Raw genomic sequence first — 18,302 nt, 5'->3', positions numbered from 1 at the left:
AGAGACCTCACAAAAACTTTGTAACATCCAGCCTGATGAAGAATTCTGGTGACCTCAAAAACTTGCACAATGTTTTGAGTCAATGTGTTTGGTTCTAATAAAAGGAATTACATGGATTTTGTTCTTGTTTGGGGATTTTGTGTGGACCAATATGGCTGTTTACAACTTTTTTTCTACTTCAAGGATGCATAATTTCAGCCAAGAAAGGTAAGGAATTGTCAATGTAGTAAATGCATACCCAGGAAAAGACAACTAAACACAAAGTAAACCACTCCATTTGGCTTTAAATGATTGAATACCATGTACATCACCTAAAATTAATTAAAACATTATTAATTTAAAGATGAAATGGGTTTTCCTTTTTACTTTCAGCCTGCAATGGAGTGTATGGTCACTTCCACACGTCCTTAATTGGATGTCCTGCCAACAGAACTCTGGCGGGTTATCTCATTCGTTACACACGTCATCATTTCCCATGTGCAAGCAGGTCATGATGAACCCGGTTTTTAAGCGTTTTTGTGAGACCAGTTTTGGTCTGTCTTTATTTTTCATCCTGCTTTTCCCGCGCATATCAATGCATGTGGAGGCTTTTTTGTGCCCTCTCACAAATCTCCAACCCCTCCTCTTGCCATTATCCCTCCCATACATGTGTCTGGTTCACATGAGCAACTGTATAATTCATCCCCCTTTTAAACTTTTTTTTAGTGGTCCTTGCACTATTATGATATCCATGTATATTGAGGGAATCATACTGCAGTGCTTGCTACATTGGATCACTCAGCAATCAGACTATCAGTCTAGGAACAACCTTGAGAATGTAATATCATTTCTGATTTTATTTTAAACTAGCAATAAGCCCTGTTGTTTGGGTCGAATATGTATGTTCACAGACTGGATACAGCCCTGGCTTCTTGCATAGCTAGGGGGAGAACTTAAAATAAATCCTGTTTCTGACCATAAATATTTGTAGCCTGCTTATTAGTTGTCAAGAGTCATTTCCAATGATGTCATAAAGGTTATTTTGTTTTGAGGGGGGTTTCTCAAGTTTGGATAAGTTATCAAGGAGTTTTTTCTGAGTACAAAAATGTTTTCATTTCCAATCTGTTCAAGATAAACTCACACAAACACTCTGGAACACTTAATACATTTTTGAGGACTGAGTTAAAAGAACAGAGAGGATACAGCTGGACTCTGGAAGGCTGGTAAATGTTTTGCCTACAATGTAGTTCTTAGCTGATTGCAAAATATTGTGCAAGCAAGAATATCACAAGCCCTTGGTCTTACCTGCGTCACCTTTAACTGACTACTCAGAATTTCTTTGGATATTTTTTAAAAAGTAGACTTCACTGTGGTTCACATAGCTTGATTTAATCTTGTTGGAATTTTAACAGTTTGCTAATCAAGATATAACCTCAGAAAGATATTTTCTCAATGTTCTTGAAGTGCTATGGTCTCTTCCTTACATTCAAACTTCTTTTTAAAATTTAGAATCTTTGGTATTCCCATGATATGTCTTCATATCCCATATGTTTTCACATTCATTGTTGAAGCACAACTCATAAGCAAGGAATATTCTGTGCTCATTTTTCGCTCTTTCTTTGCTCATAAGCAAATAATATTTTAAAAAGTCAAAGAAAGTTTCACAGATCAATTGGATGAGAAAATAGCAGGGTAATGAGGACATTTGGATTAAAGCAATTTAAAACCTCAAAAAAGAAAAACTCATACTGATGTGCAATTATTGCTAAGCTTGCCCTAAACTGATAACTGCCAGACTTCATCTCATGCTGCCAGGTATGCTATTTAAACATAATTAGCCAACAACACTGAAGAAATATTCCAAGAATTTTTCTATAACAGCTGTAACGAAGAGGATTGTTACTAGGGATGTGCATCTTGAAAATTTTCATTGTGTTTTCATATCCTGGGCCGTGGAAAGAAATGTTTATTGTGATCGGGTAGTTTTTCAGTGGGACAATGTCAGGCTTGGGTTGAAAAATTTGTTAGCTTTTTTTTTATTCTCATGAAAAGTAGGTGACTGTTGTTGGTGCATGCTCATTGTTTCACTGATTCCTATGCCAGGAAACTGCAAGCAAACCATTCTCTTATTCTTGCCATTTACCACTCAGTTGCAGACTCTCCAGCATGGTCTCCACAAAACAAACATACACACCCCATTGGGATATGATGGAGAAGGGTGAAAGGTTCAATGGGGTACAGGTTTGCCATTTTACTCAGAACGAAAAAGAGCCCAGAAAGACTATGATTATGAAGTCTTTCTCTGGGCTTTAGAAGAAAATTGGTTGACCATGAGGGTTCACCAACCCCGACCAGCATTACTTTTCCTGCAGTGACCATGCTCCATGACTGTCCAAGTGCACTAAAGGAGGATTTGTTTAAATGATACTTTGCACTAGTTCTGGAGATACACCCACTCAAACCGGCAGGACTGCGGCACTGTACGGAGAAGAGATAGGCGTGGCACTGGAGGCATGCAATTTTGTCAGCTGCTGGCTATGGTTCCATGAGAGTTAGCTTCCTGCCCTCCGTATTAATGCCCTAGAGCTGTGGTGATTGGCTGGCATAGCTCTGTGCTCATTGATCCAACTGGAAAGGATAAAGGCAGTCACTTGTCCAGGAAATCCAAACAGAAAAAGAAGGTGTGCCTTGCCTTCCATACCCACCTAAGACTGTGGTGATTGGCTGCCACAGTTCTGTGCTGATTTCTCTGACTGGAAGATATAAATGTGGCTAGTTGCCTGGAAAATGCATCATAGAAAGTTGCCTTCCATGTGTTCTCCCTACAGCTTTGGTGAATGGCTGGGGCAGCTCTGCTTTTGGTTGCCTGGCATGTAGCACTTTTTATCAGCTTCATATCATACACCAGCTGCATGATCTATCCAGACTGATTCATGTTCTGATTATATCTAAGTTAAATTACTGTAATGCTGCAACTGCTCAGAAACATCACCTTGCCCAGAATGCGGCAGCCAGGTTATTCTCAGGTGCTGGATATGAAGATCATATCACCTCTGTACTAAAAGATCTTCATTGGATACACACCTGTTTCCAGGAACAACTGAATGTGCTAGTCAAAATTCGAAGCCATATTTGATGGACAGCATTTGACCACCCCTAATACTGAAACATGTTTATGGACTCAATATAGCAAAACATTGGCTGAAAGTAAGGATATGAAAAATATTTATTAGTGTTCATTAAATAAGCTGTACCTTTAGGGGATAAAATATGGACACTGATTACAAATATTGGTTATGAGAGCCTGAAAGATCCTGAAGTATAGCTACTGAGGGTTTCAAGAAAGTGAGGCAGACTTGATAACAGAGAATTAGTAACAGCATTCATAACAGCAACAAGATTCTGTGTAGCCAGAGTATGGAAATAAAAAAATTGCACTGCCACTGCCAGGATAGGAAGAGTGGCCGTTCTAATGAAATTAGCTTACTATAGAAGAGAAGGAAGAGAATCCCAATCAAATAAGTTTGTTAAAAACTGGATATTGTTTATTGAACATGGAAACACACATTTTCCTGATTCTGTAAGACTGTGTGTATTGTTTTCTCTGATATAATCTTAATAAAGCATAAAATGAAAAAAAATTGGCTGATGTGATGACCTAACCACACTAGTGTTATATAGCGGGCAGCTACAAGGCCAACAGAATATCCAACTACTTGCATCGACTTTAGTATATATCAACAGACGTACACTAAAAATATTCTCAAACAGAATTCCAGATCTCTTCTGCCGCATGGTTTAGAATTTGAGTAAGGGTTAGCACTAGGATATAATTGTTTTCTTCCCCACTGAACATAGATTGATTAATTTCATAAGATAATTTTCCATACCTCAGTTATACAAATGATGCAACGTGACCTTAATCCTGATATATGTGTATTTTGCTACATGGCATACTGCATGAAATTTGGCCACAGGTGATTGGATGATGTGGTTCCACACCTGATTGCAGAAATGCTATCTGAAATGCCACAAAAAAGAGGGGCTCTGTTGATATGTTTAAAATGTTACAGCTATTTTCCATGACAGATGAAGATTCATACATCGAAACAGGAATGTAGCCAGCATCCTGTCTTTGTTGTGTGTGTTGTTTGTAGCTTGTCCATTCTTTATAACATATGTCTATTTCAGTACATGATGGTTTTTGTAATTTTGTAATTATTATCATTTTTTCACATTCTTGCAATTTGGTATTATGTGTACCTTTATTAATTCTCTTCATACATTTTTATGATATATTTTATTCTGAAAAACAAATAATATAAGGGATACACAAAGGAAGAAAGGATTATATAACAATTGTGTAAATCAGAAAAAGTTATGTGTAACAGAATATATAAACCACAAAGTATTTCTCCCATCATCCCTTTCATCATTTTTTTTTCCAAAAACACTTTCTGTGAAATATACTTCTTTGAACCAACATCTTCAAATAGTTGATCTTTAAGTTTAGACACCATTTGATAATGCATCAGCCATAGAATTTTTTTTCCTTGAAACTGAATTTCTTGCCATGTTTTTATTTTCCCTTGTATATCTATTGTATATTCATATGAATTTATGAATTTATGTAGGCATTAATTGGAAATGTCAATGGCAAAGTTGGTGGACTTAATGTATTTCTGCATTAGAAACATATTTTTAGTAGGCCATCACTCAAGTTATGAGCGTCACCTTCTTTGTTATTAATTATCTCCAACTTTAAATTTATTCAGTGTGGATTTATAATCCATTCTGATATCCAAACTAACACAGCTGCCTGACGGTACAATTCAAAATTTGGTACCGCTAACTCATCTCTTTTCCCCTCCCCCATCTTGTAATATTTTAAATCTTATTCTTGCTTTCTTCCTATTCCATAAAAAGTTATTTATTTTTTTCTGCCACTTTTTAATGATCTTCTCATCTATGTAGATTGGTAATATTTGAAATAGGAAGTTCAGTTTTGGTAATATATTAATTTTAACTGCAGATTCTTCCTAATTGTGAAATATTCAGTTTTTCTCATCTTTGCAGATCTTCAGGAATCCTTGTCCAAACTTTTTGATAGTTATCTTTATATAAGTTATCATTTTGTCCTAAATTTATTTATTTATTTTAATTTATTTATTTATTCCCAAATATTTGACTAGTTTTCTGGTGACAATACCAGACAATGTTATTTTTCCCCCTATCTCTTCTTATTCTGTTCTAGTTGCCATTAATAACATTATCTTAGTCTTCTTTTTGTTCAGTTTATATCTAGAATTCAATCCAAATATAAATATTTGTTCCATTATATATTTTTTTTAAAATATTTGATTTTGGCATAGTTATAACATCATCTACATAGTTTTTCATTCTGTATTCTTCTTTATCTTCTTTTATTCCAATAATTCTAGTGTCTTGTCTAATTTTCACAGCCAGTATTTCCAATGCCTTTGTGATATTGGGGTAATATTGGACACCTTAGATATTGCAGCACTCCCAGCAAGTGGCAACTGCCGCCTTAGCCGGGTGCCATTATTTGCCCCCACGGAGGAAGGGACGCAGGCAGGCTCTTCCCGGGCATCTGGGTATGTGTTAGGGGCAGAGCTTACAGGCCTCCTCAGGCTGATCTGCCCCCAACAGCTCAGTCACGCCTCATGCTTGACCCACCCACCTCACCCTATTTCTGTGCAGGATTAGCTGTTGCCTGTATGGGGCCAGGTAGGAATTTTTTCTCCTTTTTCTCAAATTGGCCTCTGGGAAGGGAGTTTTTCACCTACCTTGCACTGTTCGTTGAGGGAGGTCATTGGCTTGGTGACTTCAACTGCCACTGGGGGCAGGTGAGAATTTAGGGGAAGATGAGCAGGCCAGTGAGCACTCTTGGCACATCCCCATTGGTGGGGAAACTGGGGTCTGCCAGGATCGGCTGGCTGCTTTACGGCCCAGTTGCGAGGACAAACACCCTCATGGGGAATCCCTGGACAAGCTAGTCTCCCCCCGCTGCTTTACAGCTGGGTGGGGGAGCTTTAAAGGGGTGAACCACTTAGCTTGGCCAGGCCGGGTACCAGCCATACAATGGATGGCTTGCACCTGGGCCAGCAGGTGACTTGCCCAGACAGGTCGGGGCAGAGGGCCAGGAGTGACTCCAGGGCCCGACCTGTACTGCTAGTTTAGGTTCTTGCCATTTTTGAGACTATGTTGCTGTTATGTTAATAAAGCAGCCCTTTAGATCCCAACTTATATGTCTGCCTCTTTATTTCCAACTGTGGTGGCAAATCAATTTTCTTTGTTCAGGAAGCCATTTACTAAAATTCTGGCTTGCTGCCCAATAGAAATGCTTCGCATCCAATTTACAAATTCGGTTCCACAATTCATATTTTGTAATATTTTCATCAAAAATTTCCAAGACACATTATCAAAAGCTTTCTCTGTGTCTAAGAACATAAATGTCGTTTTCACTCCTTTTCTCCTTGAGTACTCATTTAGCAAATATCAGATGTTATCTCTCATATATCTCTTTGGAACAAATCCTGTTTGATCTTCATGAAGCACATATGGAATACATATTCTTAATCTATCTCCCATTATTGTTGTAAAAATTTTGTAGTCCACATTCAATCATGAAATTGGTTGATATGATTATAGTAATGATGGATTGTTCCATTCTTTATATGTTAAAGTTCTATTAGCTTTTTCCACGTTACTGGTATATTCTTTCTGTCTTGTATCTCATTCATTACTCTTTGTAAGGGTATTGCTAATATATCTTCAAAACATTTATAATATGTTGCTGTCAATCCATCCGGACCAGGTGCTTCATTTTTAATTTTTTCCCCAATTTTTATTTTTAATTTTTTGATGGAATGTTTGATCTCATGTATTGTTATCGCTTGATTCAAAATTCTTCTATGTTCAGATGTAAATTCTTGAATTGGTACCTCAGATAAATTTTTCTTCATCTCTACTTCATTTATAGAATCCTCTTTATAAAGATTTGAAATTGTTTTATTTGCGCCTTCTTTTCTTGTTTTGCATAAACTATTTGATTACCTTTCCTAATCCCAGGTATCCTTCTTTTTTCTGTCTCTTTTCTTAAACAATATGCTAAATATCTTCCAGATTTGTTCACAGCTTCAAAATGCCTTTGTTTTAAATATTTCAGTTCCTTCTGCACTTCTACTTCCAATGAGTCTAACTGGTTTTTTAATTACTTCATTTCCTTCATTTTTTTCTTATTTCTAGTAATCTTGTCCTCTTGCTCCAATGTCTTCAATTTTTCTGTTATATTTTTATAGACTCCTGCTTTTCTTTTTGTTTTGTGCAGCTATTGCCAGTAAAATTCTCTGATATAGACTTTTCTAGCTTCTCATATTAGTTGTATTATTCAGCTTGAAATATTTTGTAAGATCTTTTTTACATTTTTGTACTACTTCATCTTGCAGTAGTGAAGTATCATTTAATCATCTTCTTTCTTACTTCCATTCTTCCAAGTTAGACGTTCCAAGTTGGCTTATATCAGTTAAAGTCTTTGGGAGAATCTCTGCTTTTTTTACTTTTGTGATTCATACATTTCATACATTTTAATATCATTCCTAGTCCTCTGGTGCTCAGTGCCTCCTTTTTTCATACATGTACCCATAACACAGATTATCCATCTTTGCATAAAACTGTGAGTGATAATCACTCTAATCTTCACAGAAGATGCGCATGAAAGATTTCTGTATTTGAAATGTTCCAGAGTCCTCAGCAGGCTTGCAATGTTAAATGGTATATAGAGAAAAGAGGATGTAATCATTTGATGTCACCAGAGCTTAAATTCATAAAAACATCAATCCTTTACCTGAAAGGAAGAATCACATGCAAACGCAGCCTTCTGAAAACATAGCAGCCACAAATGCCCATCTAGATGAGCATTCTCATTTCCATTGTTGAGCTCATCTGGATCCTATTGTAAAGGCTAACTGTCTTTTGTCATATCTGCATCTGCCAATTGTTATCTATGATTAGAATCTCATGAAAGCTTGATCAGATACATTAGTTACCATCCAGAAAAAAGTTATGCTCAATTTTCTCATTTCACTGAAATGAATGGGACAATTTGCTTTTATGCAATGGCAAGGGTATATAGTTCAATACATCTCAGTGCAGTTAAAATGTGGTGCACACTTTCTAAAAACCCCACAACAAATGTGTGATGATAACTAACTCTTATGCATACCTACTGACATTTGGATTGTGTTCATAATTCCAAAAATCATTAGCAGAAATAATCTGTAAAGTTCTGTAGAGATTGTATCCCCTATTGCATTGTTTACTGAATGTCCCTGCTGTTGATTGTACACACTGTGTATTGATTGTGTAAATCACTACACAGTGTATTGATTTACACTGTGTAATCCACCTTGAGTCTTAATAAGGAAGGCAGACTATAAATAATGTTAAATAAATAAAAGCAAGTAACAGAGTTGGATACTGCTAGATGAATTTCTGTTTTAATTTCCATCAAAACACACATTTATCTAAATTAAAACAATTACTCTGCCCCCCTTCCCCAAATCACAAGGGTGTATATTGATGATGAATTATACAGCCTATTTATTTATTTATTTATTTATTTATTTATTTATTTATTTATTTATTTATTTGTTAAAAATTGTTGGGAAATATCACAAATGAAAACTTTTTAAAAGTGACACTTGGTAGCTATAATCAGGTTTTCAATATCACATTCATTTTGTCCACGTAAAATCCTGAAGTAGCCGTTTTCTCCCCAGGTCTTTCCCCAGGAATTTGCAACTATCTAGGAAGGAAGAGGAAAGAGAAAGAACATAGCACATTATTTGTTTCATTGGATATTTATACCCTACTTTTCTGTCCAGTGGGGATTCAGAGCAGCTCACAACATTGTTCTCCCCTCTTCCATTTAATCCTCACAATAACAACTCTATAAGTAGGTTAGGCTGAGAGTGTGTGACTGGTCCAAGGTCACCCAGTGAGCTTCCACGGGAGAGCAGGGAGAGCAACTGGGATCTCCTAGAATCCTAGAACAAAACGTAACTTCTACACCATGCTGGCTCTGTTAATGCTCAGATTGTAACAACACAATGAAAGAAGATGGGATATATCCCCAGTCTAAGTGATAAGATATTGGTGTCTTCCAAATAAGTTGACCCTTCCTCATGTTTCCTACAAGGAGCTACTTTACATTAAGCATATTAGAACCTCTAGTACAGAACCATCTACATAGACAGTAAATTAGACTTTATAAGAGACACGAAGCACTGTGCTGCTTTCCTTGTCAGGTCAAGTACACACATATAATACAACATCATCACAGAGTGCGTCCCCCAGTTAGCCAATGGCATAAAGTAAGTGTGAGGAGAACCCAGCCTGATGACATTACACCAGGCATTGTTTTTGTGACATTACAAAAGAGAGAGACTAATGAGAAATGGAGGAGGAGGAGCAGCAGCAGTACCTGGTCTTTTATCATTCCCGTTTGCCTGTTACTGGCTGTATCTGAAGAAATCCCTTATCTGTACTTATCATTACACACATTTTTTTGGAACAGACAAGATATTTTAGGCACAAATAATCTCTCTCTGTGCCTTCTACTTGATGTCAAAGTCCAGCGGGAGTCTAGTAGGGCTTCATAATATATGAGCTGCAGGTTTCTTAGGTTCACACCACATGTTTTATGGAAGGTCTATGGGTTTTTCTCAATTTTAAAAACCAAAAAGGTTGGTTTCTATGACTCCCTTCAGTTAAGTTGGATCTTATGATTCTCTTCTGTTACATCTTCCTTCAATGAAGAAAGACTTCTTCCGATGGAGAATGCCTTTTTCGGAGGAAGAAAGAATTCTGTAGAATTCCACATCACATGGCATTTGAGCCTTACCCTAGTAGGGAGTCACTGGGTACGTTCAGTAGAGCTTTCATTTGTTTAGCAGTTTCTCCACACACTGAAGGTGACTGCTAACCAAGGAAGAAGGTAAAAGAGAACCTGAGAGAGAAAACCACATTGCTGCTAATCCAAGCACAATGTGTGAATGTGGCCCCAGCTGTGAAACATCAAGGTGAGCTCCAACACATCAAGAATAATCTGGACCAATGCAGTCTTCTTTAAAATCCATTGAAATCACTGGTGTTTATGTTGGCTACAACCACATTGTTTTATTGGTTTCAACTGGATTTCATCTACAATTAGCTTTTCTCTGTTGCAAAGCTCAACTTACCCAATATTTCTGCCTTTTTTCTTCTGTATCTTGCAGTACACCCCACCTAATCAAAGAGATGGCATTAGTGAGATACACTACATTTATTTTTCTTATATACTGGTTGAGAAGGGGGGAACCCAACAAAACAAACATCAACTTTAGAGAACATTTTTTCCACCTGTAAGTGATCAGTATGAATCATAACAAACAGGAGTGAAAGTTTTAAATTGTTTAGCGGATGCTATGCTGACTGTGAAGTGCCTTTTCAGTATCAGCATGGAACATGGTGTACACCATTAAGACACATCTTGCCTGTCACAAAAATAGCCTAATATATTCCTTAATAGGTTTTCTTCTGTGGGAAGGCTGCCAGTTAGCTAAACAAACTGAAATGAGAGTAAATAAAAGTAAACACATTTTCCCCAAGTTTCCTGCCTACATATTTAATTTGATTCCACAACTACCTCTTATTGTGCTCAGAATTTAATTGGCAGAGTTGGGAATATGGATATTATGGCTCTAATTAAATTGGTGATAGTACTTACAGTAGCTTTTAACTAAAGGGTGATGAAACTTCGGTAGATGAGCTGTGCACACAGCGTTCTGATTTCTGCAGTCCTCCTACCAATGAATTCCTATTAAAGTGGATCATTTGAAGGGGATGGGGTGGTAGAAGGAAGGAAGGAAGGAAAGGAAAGGGCTGGACCAACAAGTCCCACATGGTAAGTGCCTTGCTTCAGTGAAAGGAAGCTTGTTTCATTGGAGGAAGGCTTTTACCACCTGAGGGAAATTCCTCACTTAATGGAATAGTGTCACATGATCCAACTCAAAGAGTTTTATTAGGGCTTAGCCATATGTGACATTGTTTCCAGGTCTGCCACAGCTACTATCAAACCAGATGGGAATGTGGCATTATATTTTCAGTCTTTCCAGCAATCTTTGAACTTTAACTCTCAGCAGGGCTTTTTTTCTGGGAAAAGAGGTGGTGGAACTCAGTGGTGGAACTCAGGACCGCACAATGATGTCACTTTGGGTCAGCTGGAACAAGGGGGGAGTTTTTTAAAGTTTAAATCGCCCTTGGTGAAAATGGTCACATGGCCGGTAGCCCCGCCCCCTGATATCCAGGCGTGCAGTGCGGAGGGCAATCTAAACTCCCCTCTGTCTGGAGATCAAGGGGTGGGGCCACTGGCCATGTGACCATTTTCAAGATGTGCAATAACTCCGTTCCACCGCATTCCAGCTGAAGAAAAGCCCTGATTCTCAGGCATGTGAGGGCCCAATTTGGACTGGAATGATGGCATGTATGGAGAGGGTGCTTAAGTCTCCCCCCTCCAACACTGATTTCCCAGCCTGACATGAACACAGGGAGCAGCTCTTTGCCCTGTTGGGGAAACATAAGTGTACTCACAAGCTTCTCCAAGGGGGACAAATAACAGCTCCCAGGAGACATTTCAAGTCAGAAAAATGCTGCAAGGGGAAAGCATAAAATGCCTTTAGCTGAAGTTCTGATCCAAATGTGCCCCCCTCCCACATGTCTATGCTAGAGAAGTTGACATGTTTTTCACGGCAAAAACAAAAAAGAAGCCAGTTGTGCCTTAAAGAGTAAGACTAAGCACAAGCTTTCATGGACTAGAGTTGTAGGCTGCCTGTCCCCAGCCTCTGCTCCCAGCCTCTGCTCCCCACTGCCACTCACCTGGCTTGTGGGGGGGGGAGGCCCTGGGGAATGCGCCTGGGAGGCAAAAAACCTGGGCCAGTGCGCAGCCAGTGTGCTCCCCATGAGCGTGATGATGAGTCATTTCCTGAAGTGAAGTCATTGCGCTCAGCGGCGGGCAATGCTGATATGATGACATCACTCTCAGAAGTGGCATCATTAAGCTGTGCTGGGAGTGGGCATGTGTGTTACATGCACTCAAGCACTCTCAAAAGGTGAGTGCTGGGTCCCTCCTTCCTGCAGGCAGGGTAAGGGGACTTGGCAACCCTATAGAGTTCACCCTCCGTTTCATGATATTTTCCCCTCTAAACCCATGCAGCTGTAACCTCAGTGGGCAGATAAATATACGTGGCACAATGGGAAAAACATTTCTTTTGTTTTTGACAGGGCTACTTATGTTACTTGTATCCATATTTGATTATGCATAAACCACCAAAAGGGTAGAATTTTAAAAGATCAGTTTAAGGTTTTGTTAAAATGCACATGCAAGAATACACATGAAGACTGCCTTAAGCTGAATCAGACTATTGGCATTGTTGGAAATTGCAATGTCTGGTGTCCAACAAAGAAGGAAGGAAGAAGGAAAGAAGAGCCTTCCATACAGGGGGCAGCAAGGATCACTTAGTTAGGACAGTGAGGAGAGCATCTCTCTTGCTTCCTGGGGGTCATCTCCTTGTCTTGTCTCCTATTGGGCTAAACAAGGCAATATCCTGCTTCTTCTCTCTCCTGGTACCCTTCCTCTTCTCTAAGATGTAGTCAGATAGTGAGGACCTATTTCTATCTCTCTCCTTTACTCTCAAGTATGTAGTTCCTAAATACACTTTTTAACCTCTATAATCAGCACAGTGTGACTTCACTGCGCTTTATTTACCTACTCTGCCTGACAGGCATAAAGGCAGTATTTTCTACCTAGAGTGGCAACAGCTCTCCAGGGTCTTATGAAAAAGTCTTTTACATCACGTACTACCAGATCCTTTTAACTAGGGATGCCAGGGATTGAACTTGAGACCTTCTGCATTCTAAGCAGATGCTCTACCACTTAACCATAGCCTCGCCTCAAATACATTAGCATGTAGCAACCATAAGAATCTGTACAATACAGTGGCTGGAATTTCATGTTTGGCCATGTAATTTCTTGCCCCAAATGATTTCAGGTGGGTAGCTGTGTTTGTCTGCAGTAGAAGAGCAAGATGTAAGTCTAGTAGCAGTTTAAAGATCAACAAGGTTTTCCGGGTATAAGCTTTCAAGATTCAAAATTCCCTTTGTCAGGTACCCCAAATGGTAAATTGTTGCTACCAGCAATCTCCCAAATTTTTCACTGGAATATGTGAAAAATATTCAGATCTAGCTCATGAAAGCTATAGCCATTTTAACACATCCCTTTACCAATTCTACCTGTAAAATGTACTGTTATTTAATACTAAATGTCACAATAGAAAATTGGCACACAAACATCACTATTGCCACTGAAATATTTGTTTTCAGTTACATTACTAAAAAAGGTGGCGTACAGCTATAATCAAATAGCATATCTACAAAGCTCGAGCCCTTTTTCATACTAGGAAAACATGATTACAACAATAATGTCTGGAACCAACAGGCTAAGGATTGACCTTGTGATGTTATATTTCTCTAGAAACCCGTGTTCCTGACCCTGGCCCCATTCCTTTCATCACTTGACTCTTTGACATGTCCCCTCAGCTCAAGTTCTCAAACATAAGCATCTACTTTAGCTGATTTAATACCGCTAAGGAAAATAAATCCTCCTGAAGCACTCTGGTTAATGCTGAAACCAATCCACTGAAAAATGTGAATGGCTTCTCTTGCCATTAACGTATATTTATAAATCAGTTCTTAACAATACATTCAGGTTGGAATTTGGTTGTCTTGTTCTTTGAATGGTTCTTTTTCTTCAAATGGATGCCCAAGGAAAAAGCGTATCAGTACAAGAACACACTCATTTTGTTGCTGCAAGATTGAAGCTAAGGCCAATGCCTCATACAGCAGCTACTACTAGTACTCTTACACAATCACTCCACAGAAGCCTCTACAGGCAGGAAGGCTATGGGAGCTGGCATGATGATATAGCATATAGAAGAATAAGCCCCATTGATGAAAAGTCATCATCGCTTTTGCAAAGGGAAGTTCTGCTTCAACCATTCTGCATTCTCTGAATATGTTAAGGCATGTTGATGAGTTATCTGGTAAGACATAGTACATTTGGACTTCTTTTGACATATCTTTTAAAAAGGCTCTTGAGTAAGTTTAGCAGCCATGGGATAACAGGGCGGGGTCGTTTCATGGATTATGTTACACAACAGGAAGCAAAGAATAGCAGTAAATGGCAGTGCCTGCAATTGAGTGAGCAGCCGTGTAATTCTCCAGGAATTTGAGTTAACTGTTGATATTTAACTTGTCCGTAAATGATCCAGAATGGGGGTGAGCACTAACTGGCCATATTTGCAGATGACACTAGTTTATTCAAGCCCAAACCAAGTTGATTACAAAGAGCTCAAAGAGGATCTCTCCAAACTGGGTTAGTGAGAAATAGCATGATGAATGAAATTTGATTTAAATAAATCTAAAATATGACACATGGGGAGGTGGCAAATACAAACTTTAGACAGGCCTTAATGGGATCTGAATGAGGCCATTTTCACACTACTAACCTGCTTCCATAACACTGTGAAACGTTGCGCAAAAACCGCGGAAGATAAGCATCTTCTCGTGAGAGTTTTGAGCGACATCGCGCAAAATTCTTGCGAGAAGACGCTATCTTTCATGTTTTTTGCGCAATGTTTCGCAACGTTATGGAAGCAGGTTAGTAGTGTGAAAACGGCCCTGGTAAAGACTAACCAAGAAAGAAATCTTGATGTTATAGTTGATAGTGAGGCAAAAATGCTGTTTCAGTATGCAGCAGCAGAGTGGGGGAGAAAAGGATAATTGAGAAAAGGATTGAAAATAAAATAGCTAATATTGTAATACACTTGTAATGCATGTTATGGTGCAGCTGCATTTGGAATACTGTGAATTGTTCTGTTTACTCCATCTCTAAAAGTACATTGTGGAGCTGTAAATGATTGTGGAGCTGTAAACCAAAATGCTCAAGAGCACCTTTCCTATGAGGAAAAATTGCAGTGTTTTGGGCTTTTCATTTTTTTAGCAAAATAAAAGATATGTATATCTTAGTTAGACTTACTGCTCTACAAAAAAGATAAGACTGTAGAACATTCCATTCTTGGGTAAGGTGCTTGAGTGAGTGGTAGGTGGCTACGCAGCTTCAGACAGCTGAGGGAGAGATTAATTAACTAGACCTATTTCAGTCTGGATTCAGGCCTGGGTTTAGGACAGAAATGGCCTCAGTTGCCCTGATTGACAACCTCTGTTGAGAAAGCGACAGGGAATGTGTTCCTGTTGATTCTCCTGGACCTCTCAGCTGCTTTTTATATCCTGTACTATAATATCCTTCTGGAAAGGCTGGGTGGTTTGAGAGTGGAAGGCCTTGTACTTTGGTGCTTCCATTCTTACTTGACCAACCAATCCTAGAGTTTTGTGCCAAGAGAATTGCTTCTGGGAAGTGATGTCATCACGTGGCCCCTGGGAGCATGCCCACACTCTGCAGGGGCTTGGATCGGGGCTGCTGCAGAGCACGTGAGCACTCCTGCCCTCTATGGGCCTGTTTTGGTGCAGATTGGGCCCATTTTGAGCCGCTGTGGAGTGCAGGAGCGCTCCTGCACTCTGCAGCCGCCCAAAACAGGCCAACTGCATGCCAAAATGGGCCCCAAACAAGCCCGATTTGGGCTAAAATGGGCTGTTTTAGGCCACAGTGGAGGGCAGGAGCACTCCTGTGCTCCGCAGTGGCCCCAATCCAGACCAAAATGGGTCCAATCTGGGCAGCTGCTGCACACAGGAGTGAGCAGTGCCAAAGGGGAACGTGCATGGAAGGTGCACACCTCCTGCTGGCCAGGTAAGTGGGGGCAGGGTGTGGGGGCAGGGGCGGGGAATCCCCCACCCTGCCAGGGGTCTGGCATCCCTAATTGCTGCTCACATAGCATTTATGCTTTGGGTCCCACAGGGTTCCATCTCCCCCCCCCCCATACTATTTAACATCTACATGAAACCATTAGAAAAGTTCATCTGGGAATTTGGAGTGAGATGTTACCAATATGTAGATGACACCCAGCCCTATTTCTGAATAGATAAACCAGATGGTTCTAGTCCTGAATAGGTGCCTAGAGAAACTAATGTGCTAGATGAAGGCCAATCAAGATCGAGGTCAATGATAAAGCTGCCAGAGAACTGAGGAGTCAGCCTGTGCTGGAGGGAGTTCCACTCTCCTTAAAGGAGAAGATTAATAGCTTAGGGGTACAACTGGATCCTGGCCTATGGTTGGAGGCTTAGATCTCCTCCATGGCACATAACACATTTTATCAGCTCTGGCTACAAGTGTTCATCAGAAAGCATGATCTGGGCATGGTAATCCATGCTCTAATCATACCTGAATTAGATCACTGTAATATGTGCTACACGTGGTTGCCTTTGAAAATGGTCTGGAAACTTCAATTGGTCTAAAATGCAGCAGTTTTAATATAGTCATGGCTCATAGCACTCCCCTGCTTAAAGATCTGCACTGGTTGCCTATCTGTTTCAGGACACAATTGAAAATACTGTTTTTTTACCCTAAATGGGTTGGTATCAGGGTACATGAAGGACCGTTTCCTCTTGTAGCCTGCCTGTTAAGATCTGTTTCTCAAGCCCTGCTCTATCTGCCCCCACCTTCAGAAGTGAGATGACTAGAGACAGCACACCTCACCTTTAGAATGCCTTTTCTCTTGAGGCTTCATGGCACTTCCTTTTCTTCTAGCACCAGGCCAAAACACATCATTTTATCCAGGCTTTTAATTAGGGGGTTTATCTTACTAGCTTTTATAATGGTCTGCTTCTGTTTTATGCATATTTATGCTGTTTATGTCCTCTAGCTTGTTTTTAATGGCTTATTTTTACATTGTTACATTGATTTAATTGTCACTCAACTCAAGCAGAACTCTGAAAAGGCAGCATGGGAATATCCTTTAAAAAATAAATAGAAAAATTATATGCATTATTTTTATTTTTATTTTAAATTAAAAACATTGTATGCCACCTTTCTGTCCAAGGTGGTAAACATTAAAAAATTTAAAACAGCATTTAAAATAGCATAAAAGTAAAGATGTATTGTCGAAGGCTTTCACGGCCGGAGAACCCACAACAACCATAAAAGTAAAGGACACACACAAACACACAACACCAAAAACAGGGAGGAGGGACAATAACAGTTATTGGGAGGTATGCCAAACAATACAGAAAAGTTCCATCTAGCCTCAGATGGCAGGGACACCTGTAGCAGGGCCTTTGAAGATGACCAGAGTGAGCAGGTATGTTCAGACAGGAAAAGGTGATCCTTAAGGTATGTTGTATAGGACTTTAAAGGGCCATAGCAACACCGTCTATTGGTCCCAGAAGCAAATTGGGAGCCAGTAGAGATGGAGCAAGACTGGGGTGATAGGGATCTTATGACCCACTGCAGTCAACACTCTGGTCACAGCATTCTGTACCAGCTGTAGCTCCTGGACAGTCTTCAAGGGCAATCCCACATACAGCACATTGTAGTAATCTAATCTAGATGTAACCAGGGTGTGTACTACAATAGAACTAAGTATTATCCATATGTTGGTGGCAACTCAGCCCAAATCTTCAGTGACCTCTGGGGGACAATTTGGAACCTTGGGGCCAAGGGGCAGAGCAGCAGTCCCCCAGCACCACACTCTGCAACCTACCCTCAAGGATAGGATTGGAACCACTACAGAACCTTAGCTATGTATTAATTATGGTATTCATCTATTCATTGGATGAAGTTAGCGTGGAGGCGTGAAGGAGATTGTTGCCTGCTATGGCTTACTAATTATATGAAGGTTTAAATTTGTTGAAATATTTTGGAAGTATTATATTCAGGAATAATACATTTTATAGTATTTGATTTCATCTTAAAAGGAGCATATGCTATTATGGTAATGTACTCATTTGGAAGCTGTTTCCCTTTTTTCTTTTACATATTTGTAAAATAAAAAATAAATTAACTGTTTTCTAAGGGGGAGGGATATGATAGAGGTTTATAACATAATGCATTGTATAGGGTATGTGTATAGAGTAAATGTTTTCCTCTCCTGTCATGATACTGAAATTTGGGGCCCCTAAATAACATAATAAGTAGAAGATTCAGAAGAAACCAAGGAAGGTAGTTTACTTAACTAATAGATTATAGAACCCAGTGCCACAGGATATAGTGATGGCTTAGATAGTTTTAAAGGAGAATTAGACATATTCATGAA

At 39.4% G+C, this 18,302-nt stretch overlaps 1 protein-coding gene across 3 annotated transcripts in view; it reads right to left on the bottom strand.

Moving 5' to 3' along the window:
* Positions 1–8,510: 8,510 nt before the first annotated feature.
* TINAG (tubulointerstitial nephritis antigen) overlaps positions 8,511–18,302 on the bottom strand; it is a 44,724-nt gene continuing 34,932 nt past the window's right edge. For 2 of the 3 annotated variants that reach the window (XM_054983183.1, XM_054983170.1), the window contains 2 exons: positions 10,242–10,287; positions 8,511–8,806 (listed from right to left, as the gene is read on the bottom strand). In XM_054983183.1, coding sequence (XP_054839158.1) covers positions 8,690–8,806; positions 10,242–10,287 — 163 coding nt within the window. In that variant the 3' untranslated portion in view covers positions 8,511–8,689. Of the gene's footprint in view, positions 8,807–10,241; positions 10,288–11,631; positions 11,691–18,302 lie in introns of all 3 variants that reach the window. The other variant, XR_008597315.1, reaches the window with a different exon arrangement.

Source organism: Eublepharis macularius, chromosome 1 (genome assembly GCF_028583425.1).
Source record: "Eublepharis macularius isolate TG4126 chromosome 1, MPM_Emac_v1.0, whole genome shotgun sequence".
Taxonomy (NCBI): domain Eukaryota; kingdom Metazoa; phylum Chordata; class Lepidosauria; order Squamata; family Eublepharidae; genus Eublepharis; species Eublepharis macularius.
The sequence above is the reverse complement of the archived record's forward strand: the minus strand, read 5'-3'. Positions and strand labels throughout refer to the sequence as shown.